Source organism: Phyllobates terribilis, unplaced genomic scaffold, assembly GCF_046119375.1.
Source record: "Phyllobates terribilis strain yellow unplaced genomic scaffold, ASM4611937v1 Scaffold_3__8_contigs__length_932513732, whole genome shotgun sequence".
NCBI classification, from domain to species: domain Eukaryota; kingdom Metazoa; phylum Chordata; class Amphibia; order Anura; family Dendrobatidae; genus Phyllobates; species Phyllobates terribilis.
The window spans coordinates 874671466-874692405 of record NW_027362763.1 but is presented as its reverse complement, the minus strand read 5'-3'; the positions used below and the strand labels follow the sequence as shown (position 1 = coordinate 874692405).

General features: G+C 40.7%; 1 protein-coding gene across 9 annotated transcripts in view; it reads left to right on the top strand.

Moving 5' to 3' along the window:
- The window catches only part of BIRC6 (baculoviral IAP repeat containing 6), a 288254-nt gene that overhangs the window by 50522 nt on the left and 216792 nt on the right, over window positions 1-20940 (top strand). For 6 of the 9 annotated variants that reach the window (XM_073672644.1, XM_073672641.1, XM_073672645.1 and 3 more), the window contains exons 15-24: window positions 197-328; window positions 441-619; window positions 740-870; window positions 2653-2814; window positions 4062-4193; window positions 5274-5371; window positions 5460-5607; window positions 6157-6290; window positions 13274-13420; window positions 17054-17241. In XM_073672644.1, coding sequence (XP_073528745.1) covers window positions 197-328; window positions 441-619; window positions 740-870; window positions 2653-2814; window positions 4062-4193; window positions 5274-5371; window positions 5460-5607; window positions 6157-6290; window positions 13274-13420; window positions 17054-17241 — 1451 coding nt within the window. The remainder of the gene's footprint in view (window positions 1-196; window positions 329-440; window positions 620-739; window positions 871-2652; window positions 2815-4061; window positions 4194-5273; window positions 5372-5459; window positions 5608-6156; window positions 6291-13273; window positions 13421-17053; window positions 17242-20940) is intronic. The other 3 variants (XM_073672646.1, XM_073672640.1, XM_073672642.1) reach the window with 2 other exon arrangements.

The following is a 20940-nucleotide window of genomic DNA, read 5'->3' as shown; positions in this document are numbered from 1 at the left end:
ACCAACAAATGTAGATATTACGCTAGTGATTCGCAGAAATCACACAACTTGGATCTGGCTCAGTCCATTCCAAGTTACGTTGACTCCTATTCCTGCTCTTTCCACATAAGTTGAGTGTAGTTGCAAACCTTTGGAATAGGTGCCTTCCGTGGCATCATCAAAGACTAACGTAAATGGTCTTTTCTTTGTTGACCAGGCCCAAGGTTGTGCCCATTTTTAGAAGAACACAAAGAAGATATTTTATGTGGCCCAGTGTGGTTAGCAAGTGGCCTTGATCTGTCGGGTCATGCAGGAATGTTGACCTTGACGAGTCCTAAGCTTGTAAAAGGTAGGTCTAGTATTGTTGTAGTAAGGCTTCTATGACATGTCTTAGCTTACGAACCATCCATATAGTATTTTTGTCATATTTTCATCAGTTTTAAAGTACAATTTATGTTTAGGCATGGCCGGAGGCAAGTATCGGTCTTTTTTAATTCATGTCAAGGCTGTGAATGATAGAGGAGCTGAAGACTTGTGCAATGGTGGAACCAGGCCAGTTGTGAGGATGCCCTCTATAAAGCCCCAGAGTGTGAAGGGACACTCGCTTGCATCATTATTGGCTAAGGTTGTTCCAGGCAAGGTATGAGACCTTAACAGGTTACTGCTTTTATTGTGATCATTTGTCTATTTTTGTTATGGAGAATATTGTTTTAATTTGTTTTGTTCTCCCCCCCCCCCCCCCCCCTTCTCTTTTCTGAAGGACAAATCTTCAACAAAAATTGATACAAGCACCTCATCCCGGAAAGTAGATAACCTCCGAGGATGTGACCTTCTCCAGGAAGTGTCTGTCACAATACGGCGCTTCAAGAAAACCTGTATCCCAAAAGAAAGGTGCCTTTGTAGCCTTATGTTCAAGAACCGTTATAAACAATGACGCAGGGCAATGATTGCGCTCTGAGATCATTTACTTGGTTTTTTTACAGGATTTATTGAGCTTTAGACCTCAATCTTTGTGTACTTGAAAAAAAAAAAGAGAGCTGGCCTACGAGAGCTATGTATATCATGGAGCAGAGAACATGTGCATAGAGCGCTTCTGTCTGGAGGGCATGGCACGAAATGCCCTGTATTTCAGTGGACCCTGAATAATATATTCTGCTGCAGGAAAAGTGTAAACCGTGGCCGCTTCCCTGCAGCTGGACTGAGGGTGAACAGATAGTTGGCAGACTAGAGACTGTCTGATTTTAGGTCTACACAAGATTTTTGCACCAGTGAAGTAATACTGACTGCTTTCATTAAAAGACCACTCTAAAAGCCCCCATGCACATTAGACGAATGCAGACTATTTAATATCTATGCGGACACCGGCCTATTGATAGTTGGGGAAGATGTCAATCGGGTATGTCCGATTTTGGACTGCCAGTTGCATTGTCTCCCGGAGATAAGTTGCTGCCAGACATGTCTGGTGGCAGCTTTCACAGGAGCGCTCCGGTGTATGCTGTTGGCTGTCTCTCCCAATCTAATGTGTATGGCCAGTTGTAGCGTAATAACACTAGATAATCCTCTCCAGTGTTTCAGTGTACAGGATTATCTGCGTATGCTTGAAACTAAGAATTTTTTGTTCTAAAGCTTCGTTCTGAGGCTCCAAAGGCTTGCATTGAGAAAGTAGCACTGCCCCTCACAGCGGGTGCTTGTGTGAGCAGACAAAGGAAAAGGAACGCTTACGTGACCTAAGACGCCTGAAGTGGTGCAGGAAACTGGGGAAGACTGCCGTCGTTAAATATATTAATGCATCTACACTACATTACATAGATCGGATAAGAGGATAAGGCGGGGAAATTTTGTTGGAAGTGTCTAATCTTGTTTTCAGCAGCACACCTCTCCCCAGCCTCCTGATTTCCTTCATTCTCAGGAGGGGAGGAAAAGTGGGCCAGGCATTACACTCCTTACTGACCGGCATTGTTGCATCTCTGGCCCGAATTGTGTGCTCTCCGATGCTGCAAGCAAAGACAGCTTCCCCTTTGTAACCTAGAAAGGGCGCAGGGACACTGAAGCTGGCCGTATCGGGAGCAGTTCGCTCCAGCAATAATCAGTAGAATTAAATACCTGTCCTTTCTTGAGAATGGAGAGGATATTTAAAGGGGTATTCCTATCTCCAAGATCCTATCCCAATATGTAGTAGGTGTAGTAATAATAATAATATTAGCAAATACCTACAATTAGAAATGTAGTATAGTATTGTTGATTCGCCATGTCTCTTTCCTCATGTGCAGGCATTGCAGGATCTTAGGTATCCATGGTTACGACCACTGATAAACTGAAAGTTAGCTAGCTGCTAGTGGTCGTAACCATGGATACCTAAGATCCTGCAATGCCTGCACATGAGGAAAGAGACATGGCGAATCAACAATACTATACTACATTTCTAATTGTAGGTATTTGCTAATATTATTATTAATGCACCTACTACATATTGGGATAGGATCTTGGAGATTGGAGTACCCCTTTAATAACCATTCAATTAGAAAATTGCTTATTTTTACAGTTGCTGATGTTGGACAATCCTGTTCAGTGAGTTTATGAGCTGTAGGTAGGACAAGAGTAGGAGCTGTGTGATACAGGAGACCTTGTAGTCTATGATTTTACATTTAACATTGTTTAATATTTCCGATTCAGGGTCCAGCGGTGTGCCATGCTGCAGTTCTCAGACTTTCACGAGAAGCTTCTGAACACACTATGTAAAAAGAGCTCGGATGGCCTGGCGACAGAGCATGCGCAGAGCTTGGTCCTGGACATTCTTTGTTGGCTGGCTGGTGTACATTCCAATGGACCGGGCAGGTGAAGTGAAATGTTTGGACCGTGCATATCTATAATTCAAGTTGTCCCTTTTATTCTCCACTTTCTACCCTGAACCAGGGAAGAGATGACTGTGTATAGTCCAAAGTGCATATTCAGCGGTATTATAGTACTTAAACTCCCAGTTTGTTATAGTTTTTTTTTGCAAATAAGGCACCTAAAGGCAACTAAAACTCATCATTCGGCTAATTTTTGCGACCCATATAACAGAAGGTAGCGATCTCAAGATGGACACTGAGCTATGAATGTTTTAGTTGTATTTTTAAAGAGCTGATGAAGCACTGACTTGGCCTAAATAGTGCAGGCACCTGTGGCATGCACATAGACAAAATAATCTACACATGTCAATCACTTACTAATGTGTGATTTTATACAGACTTTGTTAGTACTTTGTATGTACCTCATTATTGGCCTATTTCGCAAGTTTCGGGGGTGTTTTTGCCAGGGTAGTAGAGTTGGAGTTGTGGAGTCATTGTGTCATTTTGGTGGAGTCGGTATAAAACGGATCAAAAAAAAGGGGTTCAGTAGTTCAATGCAGGAAGTACTGTAAATGTTTTTGGGAAAGTTATGACCTGTCCTATAAATGTCTGTTCTTTTCCTTATTTATTTTACTCTTACGTATATAGCGCCAGTAATTACACAGTGCTTTACAGACATTATCATCACTGTCCCCATCGGGGCTCACAATCTATATTCCCTATCAGTATGTCTTTGGAGTGTGGGAGGAAACCGGAGAAGCAGGAGGAACCCTACACAAACATGAGGAGGACATACAAATCCTTGCAGATGTTGTCCTTGGTGGGATTTGAACCCAGGACCCCAGCGCTGCAAGACTGCAGTGCTAACCACTGAGCCACCGTGCTGCCCATGCTTTCCTGATCTAAGGATCTCTGCTTTTAGTTGAGATGAATCTGTGCTGCACTTTATGTACACGCTCAGTAGTGAGGCTGTGGAGTGTGAGGTTTGGCTTACTGACTCCACAGCCCTGGTTTTTGCTGTGCTCATGACCTCAGAGGTAATTTTGTGAGCAGTTACCATCTTGTTAGTACACTGTGATTAGTCTTCAACAGTCATTTAATCTCATAATGGCCTACAGAAAAAAAATAACATTTTAACCTTTCACATTGAATAATCTTCTTACATGTGAAGTTAAGGAAGTGACATGATAATACGGTTTCTCCCGTTCCCTGGTATCCTTTTTAGTAACCAGTTCCTTTTTATTATTTTAGCTTACGGGAAGGAAAAGAGAGCTTGTTGAATAAAACAAGAAGATGTCTTTCTGATATTGTGCGCACGTGTTTTTTTGAAGCTGGAAGAAGTATTGCTCATAAATGTGCTCGTTTTTTAGCTCTCTGCATAAGGTTTGTATATTCCGACATTTATCAGTGAAAATGCATAATGCTGAAAAATGGTAATAGAACAGTAGTCTAACCGGAAGTCAGAGGTAACATTCACAAGCTCTCAATGAAAGTCTATGAGCTTGGTTCTGTCTCTCACAGACTTACATTTGGCTATGCCTTCTGGATCACTTCAGCAAACACTGGAGTCATCCGGTAGGTCACAAGCGGCAGAAGACCTATCTAAATACTTCTGTAGATTCATATGTTGTAAATGTGGTTAAATTATTAAAAGCAGTGTGGTCATATATAAAGGGTTATTTTGATCTTAAAAGATCTGTATAATTGGAAACAACTTGTGATGACTAGCAGCTTTCCAATTCACTATTAAAAGTTTAACTAATTCGCTTAAAAATCATAATTTTTCAGGGTTGTTTTTTTTTGGGGGGATTCCTGTTCATTGCCTATCACCTCTGTGATTTAGCAGCAGTAACTGAACATGTGCAGTGTTTGCTCTTTTTTTTCTTTAATTTGAGCTAATAAGCACTGCCATGAAGCTGGCTGGGATCAGTTATTTCCCAATTCAGGCCAGCTTCATTGTCTCTGTGCTTCTGATGCTACAGAGGCAAAGCTGCCTCGTATAGTAACATCAGGATCGCCCAGTTCAGCCCAATAGCATGACGATTCTGCAGGTCTGAACAGTCAGTCAAAATCCGGAGCACAGAGGCCCCCAACAATCAGGAAATTGGCAGACGAGGGAGTGCTGTGCTCCTGAAATAAGAAGACGGAAATAACCCTTTTAGGCAGACTCAATTCTCACCAAGCTTGCTTTCTCAGTCTTAAAAAGTAAAAAAAAATAAAAAAAAATAATATATATAGTTGAAAAAAATTATAGCATAATATTTATGTATGGCATGATCGGAAAGTGTTAGCTGTAAAGTGGTGATACCTGGATTCAGAGGTTCATAGAACAGATCATATACTTGAATAGTATGTAGCACAGTAGTAACACCAAGGAATTCCCAATGTGAACCTTGTAGTGTTTGTCTGGCTGAAAGCCGATACAAGCATTTATATACATATTACCTTTTTCTTTCTATGAAGCAATGGAAAGTGTGATCCGAATCAGCAAGGTTTTGGCTTTGTTCTTCTGAAAGCGTTGTTGGAAAACATGACTTACCTTCCCTCTGCAGCCACGGGAGGTATGTGCAGTATTTCTGCTAATATGCCATATAGCTGGAGTCTTACTTCGTCAGTCTGATTTTGTTTTTCTCTTTTTTTTAACTTTAGGAGCAGTCTACTGGTACTTTGTCTTGTTAAATTATGTTAAGGACGAAGACCTGGCCGGTTGTAGCACGGGCTGTGCATCACTGCTTACAGCTGTGTCCAGACAGCTGCAGGACCGCTTGACACCTATGGAGGCGCTGCTCCAAACTAGGTAACACACTTTGTTAAATATAACGTTCTCTTCATTATTGTCGGTTGCTACCATTCGCAAAGATTAGTTCAGTTAGGTCACTTTATTCAATTTGTTCTTTATTCAGTATCGGTTGTTTGTTTTTTTTTCTTGTTCTATCATTTCATTACCAAGCAGTAACATTTTTTGTCTGAATATTTTAGTGTTTTTTACTACATGGCCAAGGATTTACGTGGCAAAAACAATACTTTTTTTTTTTTCCTTTTGTGATAGTTCATGACTTTGTGCCTGACAGATACATTATGATTTAAAGCCAGTGGAGTGAATTACGCCAGAAATGTACTCCAGTCTGACTGGAGTAGCATTTCTGGCAGTGCACACAGCAGTTGAATGCACATCTTACTGCAGAGCACAGTTGATCAATACTGGTGTGCATAAAGACAGTCTTGATGAATTGTGCCCGATGTATTTGCCACATTGTGCAGTAGAATTCAACTGGAGCGATGGCCGCTGCCCCTCCACCTCCCTTATGTCAATCTATTAGACTTGCATCCTGCTTTTCTCTTCTAGGTATGGACTGTATAGTTCTCCGTTTGATCCAGTACTCTTTGATTTGGAAGTTAGCGGCTCCTCCTGTAAAAACATCTACAATAGCAGCTCGGGAATACAGTCTGATGAGATTGACCTTTCAGATGTGCTTTTAGGTAAGTAATGCAGTGCAATAAGTAGAATATAACCACACATCACACCCACAGTACTGCTACATCTTTTGCTTATGTTCACAAATACTACAGCGCAGAGTAAATGTTGTGCTGCCATCTTCTGCCTGCTTGCGCTCCTTTATTTAGTATGGTAGCTTTGCTGTAGTACCCCTATTGATTGTATCAGGAGCTATGTGACTGCTCCCATGTATTAATTCATACCTCTGAATAAACAGTCCAAAGGTATTACTGCTCATTGTAACACCCAGGTTGGCTGAAAAGTGGAGTAACTTTCTTTCATTTAGATGTTTCCAAAGATCTGTCTGTCATTGTACCTGGTAAATTGCAATATGATGTATAGTTCACATTTACTGCAGTAATTAAAGGGGTTGTCCACTACTTCTATATAGATGACGTATCCTTGGGATAGGTCATTAATATCAGATTGGTGGGGTGTAACACTTGGCACTCATCAATCAGCTGTTCCCAGTGTCTGCAGAGGCCGGTTGTGATCAGTTATGGAGTTGCACAGTTTTTCAGCTGTATGGCCGTAGCCGGGTGCTGCAGGTCCTCTCCCATTCATTTGAGATGCTTTGTGACGTATCCCCCCCACTTATCTGATGATACTCATCACCTATCCTAAGGATCTTTTATCATTATGAAAACTGTTGTCAACACCTTTTAAGAGTCATATGAGATGATAAATGAAGGGTCTCTTTGTTTGTTAAATATGGGAAAACCTTTTAAAAGGGTTGTTCCATCATTACATAACTTCACACACAAAAAATAAAATATGAATGACCTTTGCAATTTCTATACTATTAAGAAAATCATCCAATGAAGAGTTATGACCTGTTCTTGCATAATATGGCGCCCCTTGATAAGTGTATAGCAATGTGCAGGTCCATCTAATGCGCTGAGTGGTCACACATGCTCGCTGCTTGCATAGTGTTGTACGGTTTACTGCAGGGCAGCCAATAGAAATGTCATTCTTTCTTAATTTCCATTTGTCAGCTGCTCTGCACTCGGCTCAGTAGATATACATTTTGTACACCAGGTGGCGCCACACTATGCAAGAAAACATAATCGCTGTACACTGGATTTTAACAGCTTGTATATTGCGAATAATAATGCGGGGCCCACGTGTTAAATAACAGCCTTGTCTAATGATTTAATGTTCTGATAACTGACTGCTTGCCATTACTAGTCTATATGTGAGCACATTTATGTGAATGCTGGTTTTGTTCCATATAACGAGCATCACTCATGTTTAAAAACTATTATAAAAACAAATAAATGGGTCTTAGTTGCAAATAGCTACCAAATTCCTGTTCTGATTGATTTAGAGCAAGTTTAAAAAATGTATTTGATTGATTGATGTGGTCCACCCTGATCATATATCATGCTGAGTTGGTAGAAACTGGAATTGTGAGCTATTTCATTCTATAGCTGAACTCCTAAAAAGCTCTTCATAATATCCGAATTATAGAGCTATTCAGACATAACGTGTCAAAGTAAATACACCAGCCTCATCAGGTCTAGGAAATCTATTTAATAAAGTATGTAGTTTGTGTTGTGAAGTCAGGTGACAGATCTGCTTTAAACTCTTGGTGAAAATGGATATACCTGTACGGCTACTCTGGGGTCTGCATGTGTGTAGGGGCTCAGGAGCTGAGCCTGCTCCACACACTGCAGATGCTGGCTGTGTTGTGCAGCCGGCATCTGACTGTAACAGCAGCGACCAGAGCTACCTGCGATCACTGCTGTTACCGTTTATAACACTGCCCGTGACTGACATCCGCGTTTACATGGAGCGATCACTGGTGTACGTGCTCAGTGGATCCCATCAAGGGCCTACTTTAATTCCCCTCTGCCTACCATCTTGATATTGCTGTGAAGCCAAGCCAATATACAAATTCGAATCACCCCCCTTTTTTCCCAGTTAGTAAAATTTAAGGATAAAATAAACATATGTGGAATTACTATGTCCATAAAAGTCTGATCTATCAAAATATAAAAGTAATTAACCCTCACAGTAAACGCCTTAAAAGTAGAAAAATAAATAACAAGAAGTTTTTTAGGTTGCTGTACTTTTCTTAAACGCAATAAAAAAAAAAAAAAGATCAAATGTTTGTATGTGCTTCAAAAAGAGATTAACCCCTTCTTGACATTGGACGTACAGGTATTTTGCAGTACTTTCCTGCAAAAGGACGTACCGGTACGTCCTTGCGATCATGAGTGCACAGAAGCTGTGCCCGCACGATCGCCTCTAGGAGCTCGGCTTAATTGATAACTGAGACCCAGCTGTCACTGTCAGGAGTGGTGCCCACGCCGCCCCGGGCTGTTTAACCCCCTAAATGCTGCGATCAATAGTGAGCACACTATTTAAAAGAGAGGGAGGGGACACCATCTCCTGTCCGATCTGCGACGTCATCGTGGGTCCCCATCGTTGCTATGGCAACCTGGGGTCAAATGATGACCTCTGGGTCTGCCAGTTATGTTGGCCTGTTTAGACCATTCCAGCAGCAATCTGTCAGTTCAGCACTGACAGGCATAATGCATAATTCATTATACCAGCTATCAGAGTAATGAAAGTTAGTCCCATAGAAGGGAGGACAACATCTGCAAGGAGTTTGTATGTTCTCCCTGTGTTTGCGTGGGTTTCCTCTGGGTTCTCCGATTTCATCTCACACTCCATAGACATACTGATGGGGAACTTAGATTGTGAGCACCAGAGGGGACAGTGCCCATAATGTCTGTAAAGCGCTGTGGAATTAATGGCGCTATATAAGTCAGTAAAATAAATAAATAGAAGGGACTAAGTAAAAAAAGTGGAAAAAAAAGTAATTTAAAAAACCCCCCACAAAATAAAGACAACAAAATATTACACCAATAAGTTGTTATGCTCTTTGCAGAGGGACCCAGCAAGACTGGCACCAAACCAGCAAAGGCTCAGCCACAGACCCACTTGGCACAAGCATCCCAGTTATGCGAGTCCTTTAGGGTCCGGAATACTCTTCACCCAGCTCCCAGTAAATGGAAGGGGGACTTTGGCCGATCCCTTCCCAGGACCACAGCTGGCTTCTGGTGACGCGGCTGGTGCCTAGTCAAGAACCATGTGAGTACCCCTGCAAGAACCCCAGGAAGTAAAACCAAAAGAGAAAATGAGAAAACCCCTGAAAAGATGAGAACACTAATGCTGGCATCACTCTCCACCACAGCACGCCGTGAGCTCAATCGCATAACTGTGTGTAATCAGTACCCTCTCCCACTCATCCCTCAACTTTAACCAACCGCTGGGGGCAAGTTGGTTTACTAAGCTGGATCTTCGGTAGAGCAGGAGACTAAATCTCAGGGTCGTGGGTTTGTGCCCCCACGTTGGGTCCCTTTTGCAGTTCCTATACACTGTGCTGGTGAGTGCATAAGGTTTTGCTTTCTTTTCAGGGGTTTTCTCATTTTCTCTTTTTGTTTTACTTCCTGGGGTTCTTGCAGATGTACTCACCTGGTTCTTGACTAGGCACTAGACGCCATCCGTCTGACGACAGTGGGCCTGGGAAGGGCTCTGTCAAAGCCCCCTTTTATTTACTGGGAGCCTTGTGAAGAGTATTTCCAGTCCTCAAGGGCTCGCATAACTGGGCAGCTTGTGCCAAATGCGTCTATGGCTGCGCCTTTGCTGGTTTGGTGCCAGTCTTGCTGGGTCTGTCTGCAAAGCGCAGTAAAAACTAAAATATATTAAAACAAGTACACATTTAATATCGCCGTGTTTGGAGCGATTCGACCTCTAAAACTGTCACACTAGTTAACCCCTTCAGTGAATAGTGTGTGTAAAAAAAAAAAATAAATAAATAAATAAAATAAAATAAAAAAAGTGGTGGCAAACGATGCTTTTTCATCATACTGCTGAACAAAAAGTGGAATAAAACACAATCAAAAAGACTAATGTAAATAAAATTGGTATCATTAAAAATGCCATCTTGTCCCGCAAGCAACAAGCCGCCATACAGCTCCTTCAGCGGAAAAATAAAAAAAGTTATAGCTCTCTATAGTTATAATGATGCAAAATAATTATTTTTTCTTTAAAAAATTGTGTAAAAGCAGCAAAAAATATTTTTTTAATATTAATGTGCTTTCTCTGTAATCATACTGACCCGAAGAATAAAGCTGCCTTATCACTTTTACCACACGGTGGACAGCATAAGAAAGCCCCAAAAAACAATTCCTGAATTGCTGTTTTTTGTTCATTCTGCCTCCCAAAAATCGGAATAGAAAACCATCATAAAATGTTATGTGCCCAGAAATGGTACCAATAAAAACGTCAACTCGTCCCGCAAAATATAAGCCCTCACATAACTGTCAACAGAAATATAGAAATGGTATAGCTCTCAAAATATGGCAATGCAAAAACTGTTTTTTATTTTTTAGTGTGACAGCTGTCAAATATAAAAAAAACTATATAAATTTGGCATCGCTGTAATCTCACCGAACTGGAGAATAAAGTCGCCTAATCACTTGTACCGCATGATGATCAACTTAAACCCAATAAAACCCAATTTTTAACTTGCTGTTGATTTCTTCATTCTGTCTCCCGAAGATCGCAGTAAGGCTCTGCTCACATTTATCCTGCGCTCTGCACTGAGCGCTTACACCGGGGTTTCCATGTAAACCTCTGAAATACGTGATTCAGACACTGCCCCTGGCGGAAGATTCCCTGTAATGAGGCAGACGGAGGCACTGTGGACACCGTAGGACTTGTGATCCGTCGGTGTCTCTCTTTTTAAGTGTACACAAGTGCCGTCAGTCACAGTTTTGTGCACCTCTGGGAAAAAAAGGACACTGCTGAACAGAGGCCAGACTGTGTCCAGAGTAACTCTGCAGCCTCATTATAGTGAATGGATCCCTCGGGGATTTCATCTGAATCACGTCACTCGAAGATTTAGATGGAACCCTAAATTGCTGTTCTGGCACCTCAGGGGCTCTGCCAATGTGACATGGCACCCTCAATCCAGTCCAGCAAAATCTGAATTCCAATATGGTGCTTCTTCCCTTCTGATCTTTACACTGTGCTTCAAAAGCAGTTTTTGACCAAATATGGGGTATTGGTGTAATCAAGAGAAACTACGTAACAAATTGTACCATTCATTTTTTCCTATTATCCCTTTTGAAAATTAAAATTTTAGGGCTAAGGAAACATTTTAGTTTTAAAAATTGTAGTTTTCCATTTACTCAATCCAATGTTATACAATTCTGTGAATTGCCTGAGGGTTAAAAATGCTTATTGCACCCCTTGATGAATTCATCAAGAGGTGCAATTTCCAAAATGGGGTCACTTGTGGGGGTTTCTGCTGTTTTGGCATGTCAGGTGGGCTCTTCAAATGCATCATGGCATTCACTATCTTTCAGCCAAAAGTGTGCTCCAGAATAAAAATTTTTCATGGTTCAACGTTATAAAATTCTTTGACTCACCTGTATAGTTTCCAAAATGGGGTCACTTGTGGGGGGTTTCCACTGTTTAGGCACATCAGTGGCTTTGCAAATACGACATAGTGTCCACGGTCTATTCCAGCGAATTTTGCATTCCATTCCAAAAGTCAAATGGCGCTCCTTCCCTTCCGAGCCGTGTTGTGCTCCCAAACAGTAGTTTTCCACCACATATGGCATATCTGTGTGCTCAGGAGAAAATGGACCCTACAATTTGTTGTGTACTTTCTCCTGTATCCCTTGTGTAAATGAAAAAATTTGGGGCTAAATGAACATTTTTGTGGGAAAAAGTAAAATGTATTTTTTTTCTTCCACATTCTTTAATTCCTGTGAAACATCTAAAGGGTTAATAAAGTTATTGAATGTGGTTTGATGGGTGCAGTTTTTAAAATGGTGTCACTTTTGGGTATTTTCGGTCCTTAAAAAAAAAATTGTGTTGTAAATTTTATTGGAAAAATGAAAAATTGTTCCACTTTTAACCCTTCTAACTTCCTAACAAAAAAAATTGTTTAAAAAATGATGCAGATGTAAAGTAGACATGTGGCAAATGTTGTTTATTATATGTTTTGTGTGGTATAACTATTTGGTTTAAGGACATAAATATTAAAAGTTTGAAAATTGCTAAATTTGAGCTTTTTTGAAAAATTTTCAATATTTTCATAAATTGGCGCAAATCACATCGACCAAAATTTGGTATTAATATGACGTACAACATGTCGCAAAGAAACCGTCTCAGAATCGGTGGGATCCGTTAAGGCGTTTCAGAGTAATTACCATAAAATGACACTGGTCAGAATTGTAAAATTTTGCCTGGTCAGGAAGGTGAAAACAGGCTTTTTGTTTTAAAAAAAAAAAAAACCCGCCAGCTTTCCATGCAAAAAGTAAGTCCTCACATAACTTATTTTTTTTTCCAGCAGTTATGAGTCTGAGAAATGACGATGAAGGAAAAAAAAAAAAAATCATACTTTCCTAAACACCATATTAGATCTCACCTGAAGAAACGTGTCATTTTTTTACCTTTCTCAACAAACACCGTAAATGAAAACACCATGGTAGAATTGTTTTTTTGTTTTCTCCCCTTTTTGGATTTTTTTCCCTATTTTTCAGTACATTGTATTGTAAAACAGATGTCATTCAAAATTACACCATTTCTCGTAAAAAAAAAAAATCAATATTTTAATTTTGGCTGAAAATTTAAAAATAAATAAATAGTTATGGCTCTTGAAAGAAATGAAAAAAGAAATGCCTATGAAGGGCTAAAATAAATTCTCCTGTCTGCTATAAATTTTGAACTGTGCAAATTTTGAAGGCAAACCTGAGGAATCAGACTTTAATGAGTTATTTAGTTAGCGACTGACTCCACCATCTTTATCAGTTAGCAAGCTGTTAAAAAAAAGTAAATATAGTAATAATGCAAAATAAAAGGTGTGAATACTTAATTCTGCAGGCATAGTGGGGAGTGATGTTTTTCTGGATTTGACATGATGACGTCTGCATTTCCCTGACAGGCAGCGGGAAGGTGAACAGCAGCACAGCGGCAGAGGGCAGTTTCACGTCTCTCACCGGCCTCTTAGAAGTTGAACCATTGCACTTTACTTGCGTTTCCACAAGTGACGGAACCCGAATTGAGAGGGATGATGCAAGTACGTTCACTGGTACATACACATTTTATTTCTTTATTAAATGTTTAATATCAAGACAATGTTTTCTGATGATATTGTATTGACACTTGGGCCCTTTTTTTTTTTTTTTTTTTTTTTTGGTAAACTGATCTACTTTAAAGGGGGAGTCCAGTTATAAAAAGTTATCACCTATCGACGTGATAAGTGACAACTTGCTGATTGGTGGGTATAACTACTGGGATCCCTACCAATTTTTATTCCTGATGGGGAACTTTAATCCCTGTTACAATATGACATGGCAGATCGGATGCCTGACCACCACTCCATTCATTCTCTATGGGGTGGCTAGAAAAAGACGAGCGCAACGCTTGGCAGCCTTATAGGGAATGAATGCAGTGGTGTTGCACATGTTCAGTCCTGCTCCATTTTAGCGGTGTAAACGTTCCTTTATCTCCCTATCGATGCAGGTCCCAGCGGTTGGACCCCACAGGTCAAGTTATTACCTATCCTGCAAGAACTTTTTTTCATTGGACAACCCCTTTAATGACTAATCGCATTTTAATATGCTTTTCCACTATTTAAAGGAAATTTTTCAGCATGCCCACTATTATATTTCACTGCTATTTGTGAACAATTTGCCATTCATTTTCAAATCTTCTCTGGAAAACTAAAAGCTGAATTGTTGCCACAATTTTTTGGATTTATTTACAGTCACTGTTGCTGATATTTTTTTTGTTGGCACAATATTTATGTATTGGATCCACAGCTTTCTACCAGCACAATCAAATTTCATTGGATATGTCTAGATACAAATGAAATGAAATCTAAACGAAGACCTGCTGAATGGTAAAACTTAAAAAAAAAAAAAAAAAAAAAAAAAAGGGCTTTGAGTTAAATGGGCTGAGAAGAAAAGTCTCCCGTCAGTCTGTGTGACTGCAGATTACCGAAACCTTGCCGTGTGTGATGCACACACTCACAGTATATTCCCCATGCGGGTGGGTAGTCAAATACATTTGGTCATGTAATCGCCCACTCAAATGGGGACTGTCAAAATTCTGCAGACTTTTCTTCTTAAGGCCCCGTCACACATAACGAGATCGCTAGCGAGATCGCTGATGAGTCACGTTTTGGTGACGCAATAGCGATCTCGCTAGCGATCTCGTTATGTCTGACAGGTAGCAACGATCAGGCCCCTGCTGTGAGATCGCTGATCGTTACAAAGCTTCCTGGACCATTCCTGGGTCGTTGCGCTCCCGCTGGGCAGTGTGCATCGCTGTATTTGACACCTTGTCAACGACCTCGCTAGCGATTCAGAACTGAGACACATTGAGGTGCATAAGTTGGACTTTTCTGCGTTCATCGTCCCTGATTGGTGGTCGCTACTGCGTCCTTGTTTTTTCAGATCCCACCAGCGTTCTCCGGCTGTGACTCCACTTTGAACAAATCAGACATCTTTAGCGAAGTAGGTATTGTTTGGGGTCTCAAATGAGTTTCCATTTTTAATTCATTTATAGGACATCTACCAATTATCTTCTATCATTGCTCTTCAGGGAGGGAGGGCTTGGCTTCAATAGCGATCTCGTTAGCGATCTCGTTATGTGTGACGGGGCACCAGGACCGTTAAAATACTGGCAGCAGTTGTCGCGGCAGGTCTTCGCATCATGGGTGTTTCTGCCATGTCCCACTGGTTGAAGGCCTGCAATTGCAGGATCGTTTGCACGCTATTCACCGAGCTCCACTTCCCCATTGGCTCGGTCCACAGAGTCCACAAAGCCAGGCGGACAGTACGTAATTGCATCACGTCGACGAAGAAAGTTTTGAAGCGTGCAACAGGCCAAAAGAACAGAGTCTATTGATTTAAGCTTCATGTTAATTGGCGTATGAAAAACTCTGAAGCGGTTGGCCACGACAGCGTGTCAGAAAACGTGCTTTGTGGGTGTGTGTGCACGAGACCCCTAAAGTATCTGCCCATGCAAAAGCATATATATACAGATAGAAGCCAAGCCCTCCCTCCCTCCCTGAAGAGCAATGATAGCAGATAATTGGTAGATGTCCTATAAATGAATTAAAAATGGAAACTCATTTGAGACCCCAAACAATACCTACTTCGCTAAAGATGTCTGATTTGTTCAAAGTGGAGTCACAGCCGGAGAACGCTGGTGGGATCTGAAAAAACGAAGGACGCAGTAGCGACCACCAATCAGGGACGATGAACGCAGAAAAGTCCAATTTATGCACCTCAATGTGTCTCAGTTCTGAATCGCTAGCGAGGTCGTTGACAAGGTGTCAAATACAGCGATGCACACTGCCCAGCGGGAGCGCAACGACCCAGGAATGGTCCAGGAAGCTTTGTAACGATCAGCGATCTCACAGCAGGGGCCTGATCGTTGCTACCTGTCAGACATAACGAGATCGCTAGCGAGATCGCTATTGCGTCACCAAACCGTGACTCATCAGCGATCTCGCTAGCGATCTCGTTATGTGTGACGGGGCCTTTAGACTGGAAAACCTCTTAGATTAAAAAGCTGCACTCGTGCAACAACACAGCGAAATTATGTAAATCCTAGTTCCCTATTTTATCCTCACTATTCCAGAGCCTCGATCCTCCCTCCTTGACTACAACAGTCATATCGCATTTACCCATGTGAACGCTGCAGCCAGTTACTGGATTCTGTGGCCTCTTATTTTACTTTTTACTGCTGAGGCCAGTGATTGGCTGCAGTGGTCATGTGTGCTGTATTGGAAATCAGGACATGGAGATGACGTGTATGCATCTGTTTATTTTAGCTTTATAATTGACTGGATTCAGCTTTTTGATTCACTTGGAAAATTCCTTAAAATTTTATTTCCCTGATCAGTACATCCTCAAGAAAACCAATCTTACACATGTAGAAGAAATACTCTCTAAAATCTAGGTAGTCTGTGGCACCTACTTGTGATAAATCTCCTGTCTACTGTCAGATTGGATCAGGGAAGGTTATAAAATAATTCTTAGACCCTTTAGGAGAGAGCCATTGTTTATACACTGCGTAGAGAAATTACACCCTAGAAAGTGCTGACAGTGATGGAATTTCCCAAGTACCTGCTAATATCTTGCTCAGCTTTAAAAAAAAAATAAAATAAAATCTAAACAGTTATAGTTTTGCAGTTGTCTGCATCTTATTAAAATGACTGTATAGTAATAGAAGGAAAAAGAAGTTTAAAGTAGTTGAACTTGAACATAAAATATTGCTGAAAAGCTACATCTGGGATGTTTTGAGTTAAAGGGGTGGCCAATTACCTATAATGCCCTTTTTAAATATGTATCTAAATTCCTTACTCTTACCCTATATCTGCTTAGAGCAATGCCGAGACAAATTTGTGGTCCTCGCTCCCTTGTTCAGCATTGACTGCACTCATACTGTCTATCTTTGTACATAGCAGGTAGAGTAATGAGGACTGTGCTGTCTCCACACTTTCTATAGGAGGATTTACATGTAGCAGAAAATTGTCCCAATGTCTCCTCTGACTGGGGCTTGTAGATAACTACACGTTCTGGAGGAAATTTCCAATGAATCAAAGCTATTTAATAATAACAGCTAATCTGCATAAAACGAAGCTATTTGCTATTTCTGCACCAGATTGCTTTTATTTACACGGTTGTTTTTGTCTTTCGCCCTATGCCAGTGAGTACGTTTGGCGTGACCCCAGCAGTGGGCGGCTTGTCTGCTGGTACAGTGGGAGAAGCTTCCACCGCTCTGAGCTCTGCCGCTCAGGTCGCTCTCCAGTCGCTCTCTCATGCAATGGCCTCCGCCGAACAGCAGCTCCAGGTACTGCAAGAGAAACAACAGCAGCTTCTGAAGCTTCAGCAACAGGTGGGAGGACGTTTCCCCACGTTCACTTTGAGCACCACATGCTGAGAACCTTGTTCGAAAGGCCATAAAATGTCTTTATGTGAAATGTTTTCCGGAGGTTTCCATTTCACAAACTACTAAAAAAGTTTTTGAAAATTTAAGCTCTAAAACGGTGTGAACTTGGTGAGCAATGGTGTGTGGGGTTCCTTCATCTCATCTGCTCACTCAGATTTACTGGAGATCTCTGAAATGATGTTGTGTGTCCTGGGAGATGCGCACAACCTAAGACACTGTTTTAGACCTCTAGTGTCGTATATACCAGAAGCTCTAGTGCGCAGGGCCCTATCTGCATTCTGGGGTAGGCTCTGCACATGTCTTGTACTATACAGTCTTTGTGCATTACAGGACTTAAGATGCCCATATTTATTTAGGCTGTCAGTCATTCAATACAACTCTCTTCCTGGAGCAATAATGGTTAATGAATATCCAGCATACATGAGTCATGTCAGGATGCGATTACACTGTCCTATACATGGTGGATCTAGCTGGTTTTATAACAAGATTCATCTCTTGTGTGTGGCCAACTTGGGTTTGGGGGTTTCCTGACTGCGTTGTCCTCACTAAGGGGATTTCCGGGATCAGACAAATTAGGCTAAAGGTAGTAAATGGCATGACACACATTTAGCTGCCTGATGATTTCCGTCCGCTTCTCCAGTGTTCCCTGTCGGTTTTACTTCCTGCTGTCACCGTGTGATGGTAGACACTGGTTACTTGTCTCAATGGTCTTGTGCTGTCCACAGCATCATCACCGCTGTGGCCAGTGATTGACTGCAGCAGTCATGTGTGATAGACCGCAAATGAGCAGTTCATGGAAGTAAACGAAGACCGATGGGGAAGACTGAAGCAGCAGCCATTGAGTTTTTACAGGTAAGTTAGACTTTATCTATATTAATATAATATCACAATGTACGTAAGAATTGATATATATTTAAATTTAGATATGTTTATTTAAAAATGTGTCTATATAGATCCTTTGTTTAATGACTGGGCGGTTTCCAGCCCTATAATATTGATGATCTAATCACAGAGTAGATAATCGACATCAGATATTTTGAGGTCCTACACCTGGCACCCCGACCAATTATCTGGTATCAGCTCAAGCTTTCGAGAACTACAGTTCTGCTCCTATGTGATTTAGTCTGGGTCTGAAGCCCAGCACCGCACAATCTAATCTCTAATATTGATGACCTATCCTAACGATTGGTCATCAATATAGTAAGATTGGAAAAATTCTTTAAGCTTAATTTTATCCAATACTGAGTAACGTCACTTGACGCAAAGTTCTGTAAAGGCTAAATTCACATTTTGTTAGTGCTGTACTTTTAATGTATATGCCAGGAAAAACCACCATATTCATTCATGTTTCTGTAGGTCCCCACTCACCAGAGAGGGACAAATGAGTGTCATTTTGGCCTCCCTCTGCTCAGTATGCTCCTGTGCCAATATTTCTGGATGCTAGGTGTCACTGTATGGCATCTGAGATACATGCGTAGCCTTACCAACTCATCCAGGTAGTGAAAACTAAAAAGCATCTTAAGTCCTATAATGCTGAGGCTGATGTCACACTGTCAAACCTCCACTTTGAGGGATCCAGATGGGATCCAAGATGCAGCCATTGAGTGCAATAAAGCAAAAAGGATGGAAATTACACACATGAGCGCAATACATGGAGTGATGTATGTGGAGGTAAAACATAGTGTGAAAAACCGTCTAAGATGCTTAATATTGTGGGGGATATCACAGATGAGTAGTCTTTTACTTTTACACTCAGGACCCCCTACCTTTTTACTTTTTTACTGTTACGTACCTTTTATATTAAATATTACATTAATCTTGCTCTTTGTTGGTATCTGAAAATCTTTGTGCAAACTAAGCTTCCTTTTGTTTTTTAAGGTTTTGCTATAAAGGCCTTTTAAATATTTTATCTTTTTAGTAAGCGTCACTGTTGCATGACATATTTGTTGTCTTTTTTAAACTAATTTAAAGGAGATTGTCCACATATTTTATGTTGAAAAGCGGCTAAGCATGGTGTTGAAAAGTAAAAAAATACAGAATACTCATAGTGACCCCCTTTGTCCCATTCCTATTGCTGACAGTCCCCAGTCAGTCTTTTTACCTCCTCTTCTGGTAGAGAATGAAAAGTTACCACTGCTGCTAGTTTTATAACCGTAAAGTATGTGGCCGGGAACAGATTCTAGCAGGAATATATTATACATAATGGGGACCTGTCACCATTATACTTGACAGACCCACACAGGGTCGAAACGTTGTGTGTTTTGGGATGGCGGAATAAACACCTCTTTTGCAATTGAACACCCTGGCATGGACACTGTCTTTTACTTTTGTATGTAAATTTTAGCACGAGTCTGCATAGTCTGTGTATATACATCCCTGAAATGGGAGTTATGTGCTTTTTGGCCGCTAAAATGTGTCTCCGCCTTTGTAGTAAAAAAAAAAGTGTATTACCTGTCACCAGGAATTTTGTGGCATTGAGAGACTCCGATTCCAATGCTGGGTCACTTACTGGGCTGGTTGCCCCCACCTATGCCATTGACTAAATAGAGTATCTAAAAAGCTGTCAAACAATAGTATCGGGGAAACAAGATTTCCTAGGAGCGCTCACTCCATTTGTAAGTGCACCTTAGAGGTCTGTTTACACATACAGACTGGTGGCATTAAATTATTGCCAATCGGTTACTTGTTTGTTGATCTGCAGTCATAAACAGTAAACTGCCCCCATTGCGTTGTTAGTGATGCAATGTGCATCACTAACATGCTTTTTTCATTAAAATCGGCTTTAATATAATGAGTAAAACCCACTTTATATAGTTATATCCTAGCTGCTCATTGAGTCATAGGGTCATGATCCTCGCTTTTAGTCATTGTTGGCACCGCCCACGCATTTGAATTGTTTTTATTTTTTGCTCCCCTTCTTCCCAAAGCCATAGCCTTTTTATTTTTTGGTCAATATGGCCATGTGAGGGCTTATTTTTTGTGGGACAAGTTGTACTTTTAATCACCATTATTAGTTTTACCATATCGTGTACTGGAAAACAGGAAAAAAATTCCAAGTTCGGTGAAATTGCAAAAAAAAAAATGCAATTCCACAGTTGTGTTTTTTTTTTTTTTTTTTTTTTTTTTTTACCACGTTCACTGAATGCTAAAACTGACCTGCCATTATTATTCTCCAGGTCATTCCGAGTTCGTAGACACCAAACATGTACAGGTTTATTTTTATTTAAGTGGTGAAAAAAAGTCCAAAGTTTGCAACAATAAAAAAAAATGCTGCCATTTTCCGAGACCTGTAGCGTCTACATTTTTCAGGATCTGGGGCCTGGTGAGGGCTTATTTTTTTCGCGTCGAGCTGACGTTTTTATTGATACTATTTTGGGGTAGATTCAATGTTTTTATCGCCCGTTATTGCATTTTATTTCAATGTTACGACGACCAAGAAAAGGTAATTCTGGCGTTTATAATTTTTTTCTCGTTACGCAGTTTACCGATCGGATTAATTACTTTTTTTATATTGATCGGGCGATTCTGAATGCGGCGATACCATATGTGTATGTGTTTTTTTTTTAAATTTTATTTTGAATGGGGCAAAAGGGGGGTGATTTCAACTTTTATATATTTTTTATTTTTTTTATATTTTTAAAAACT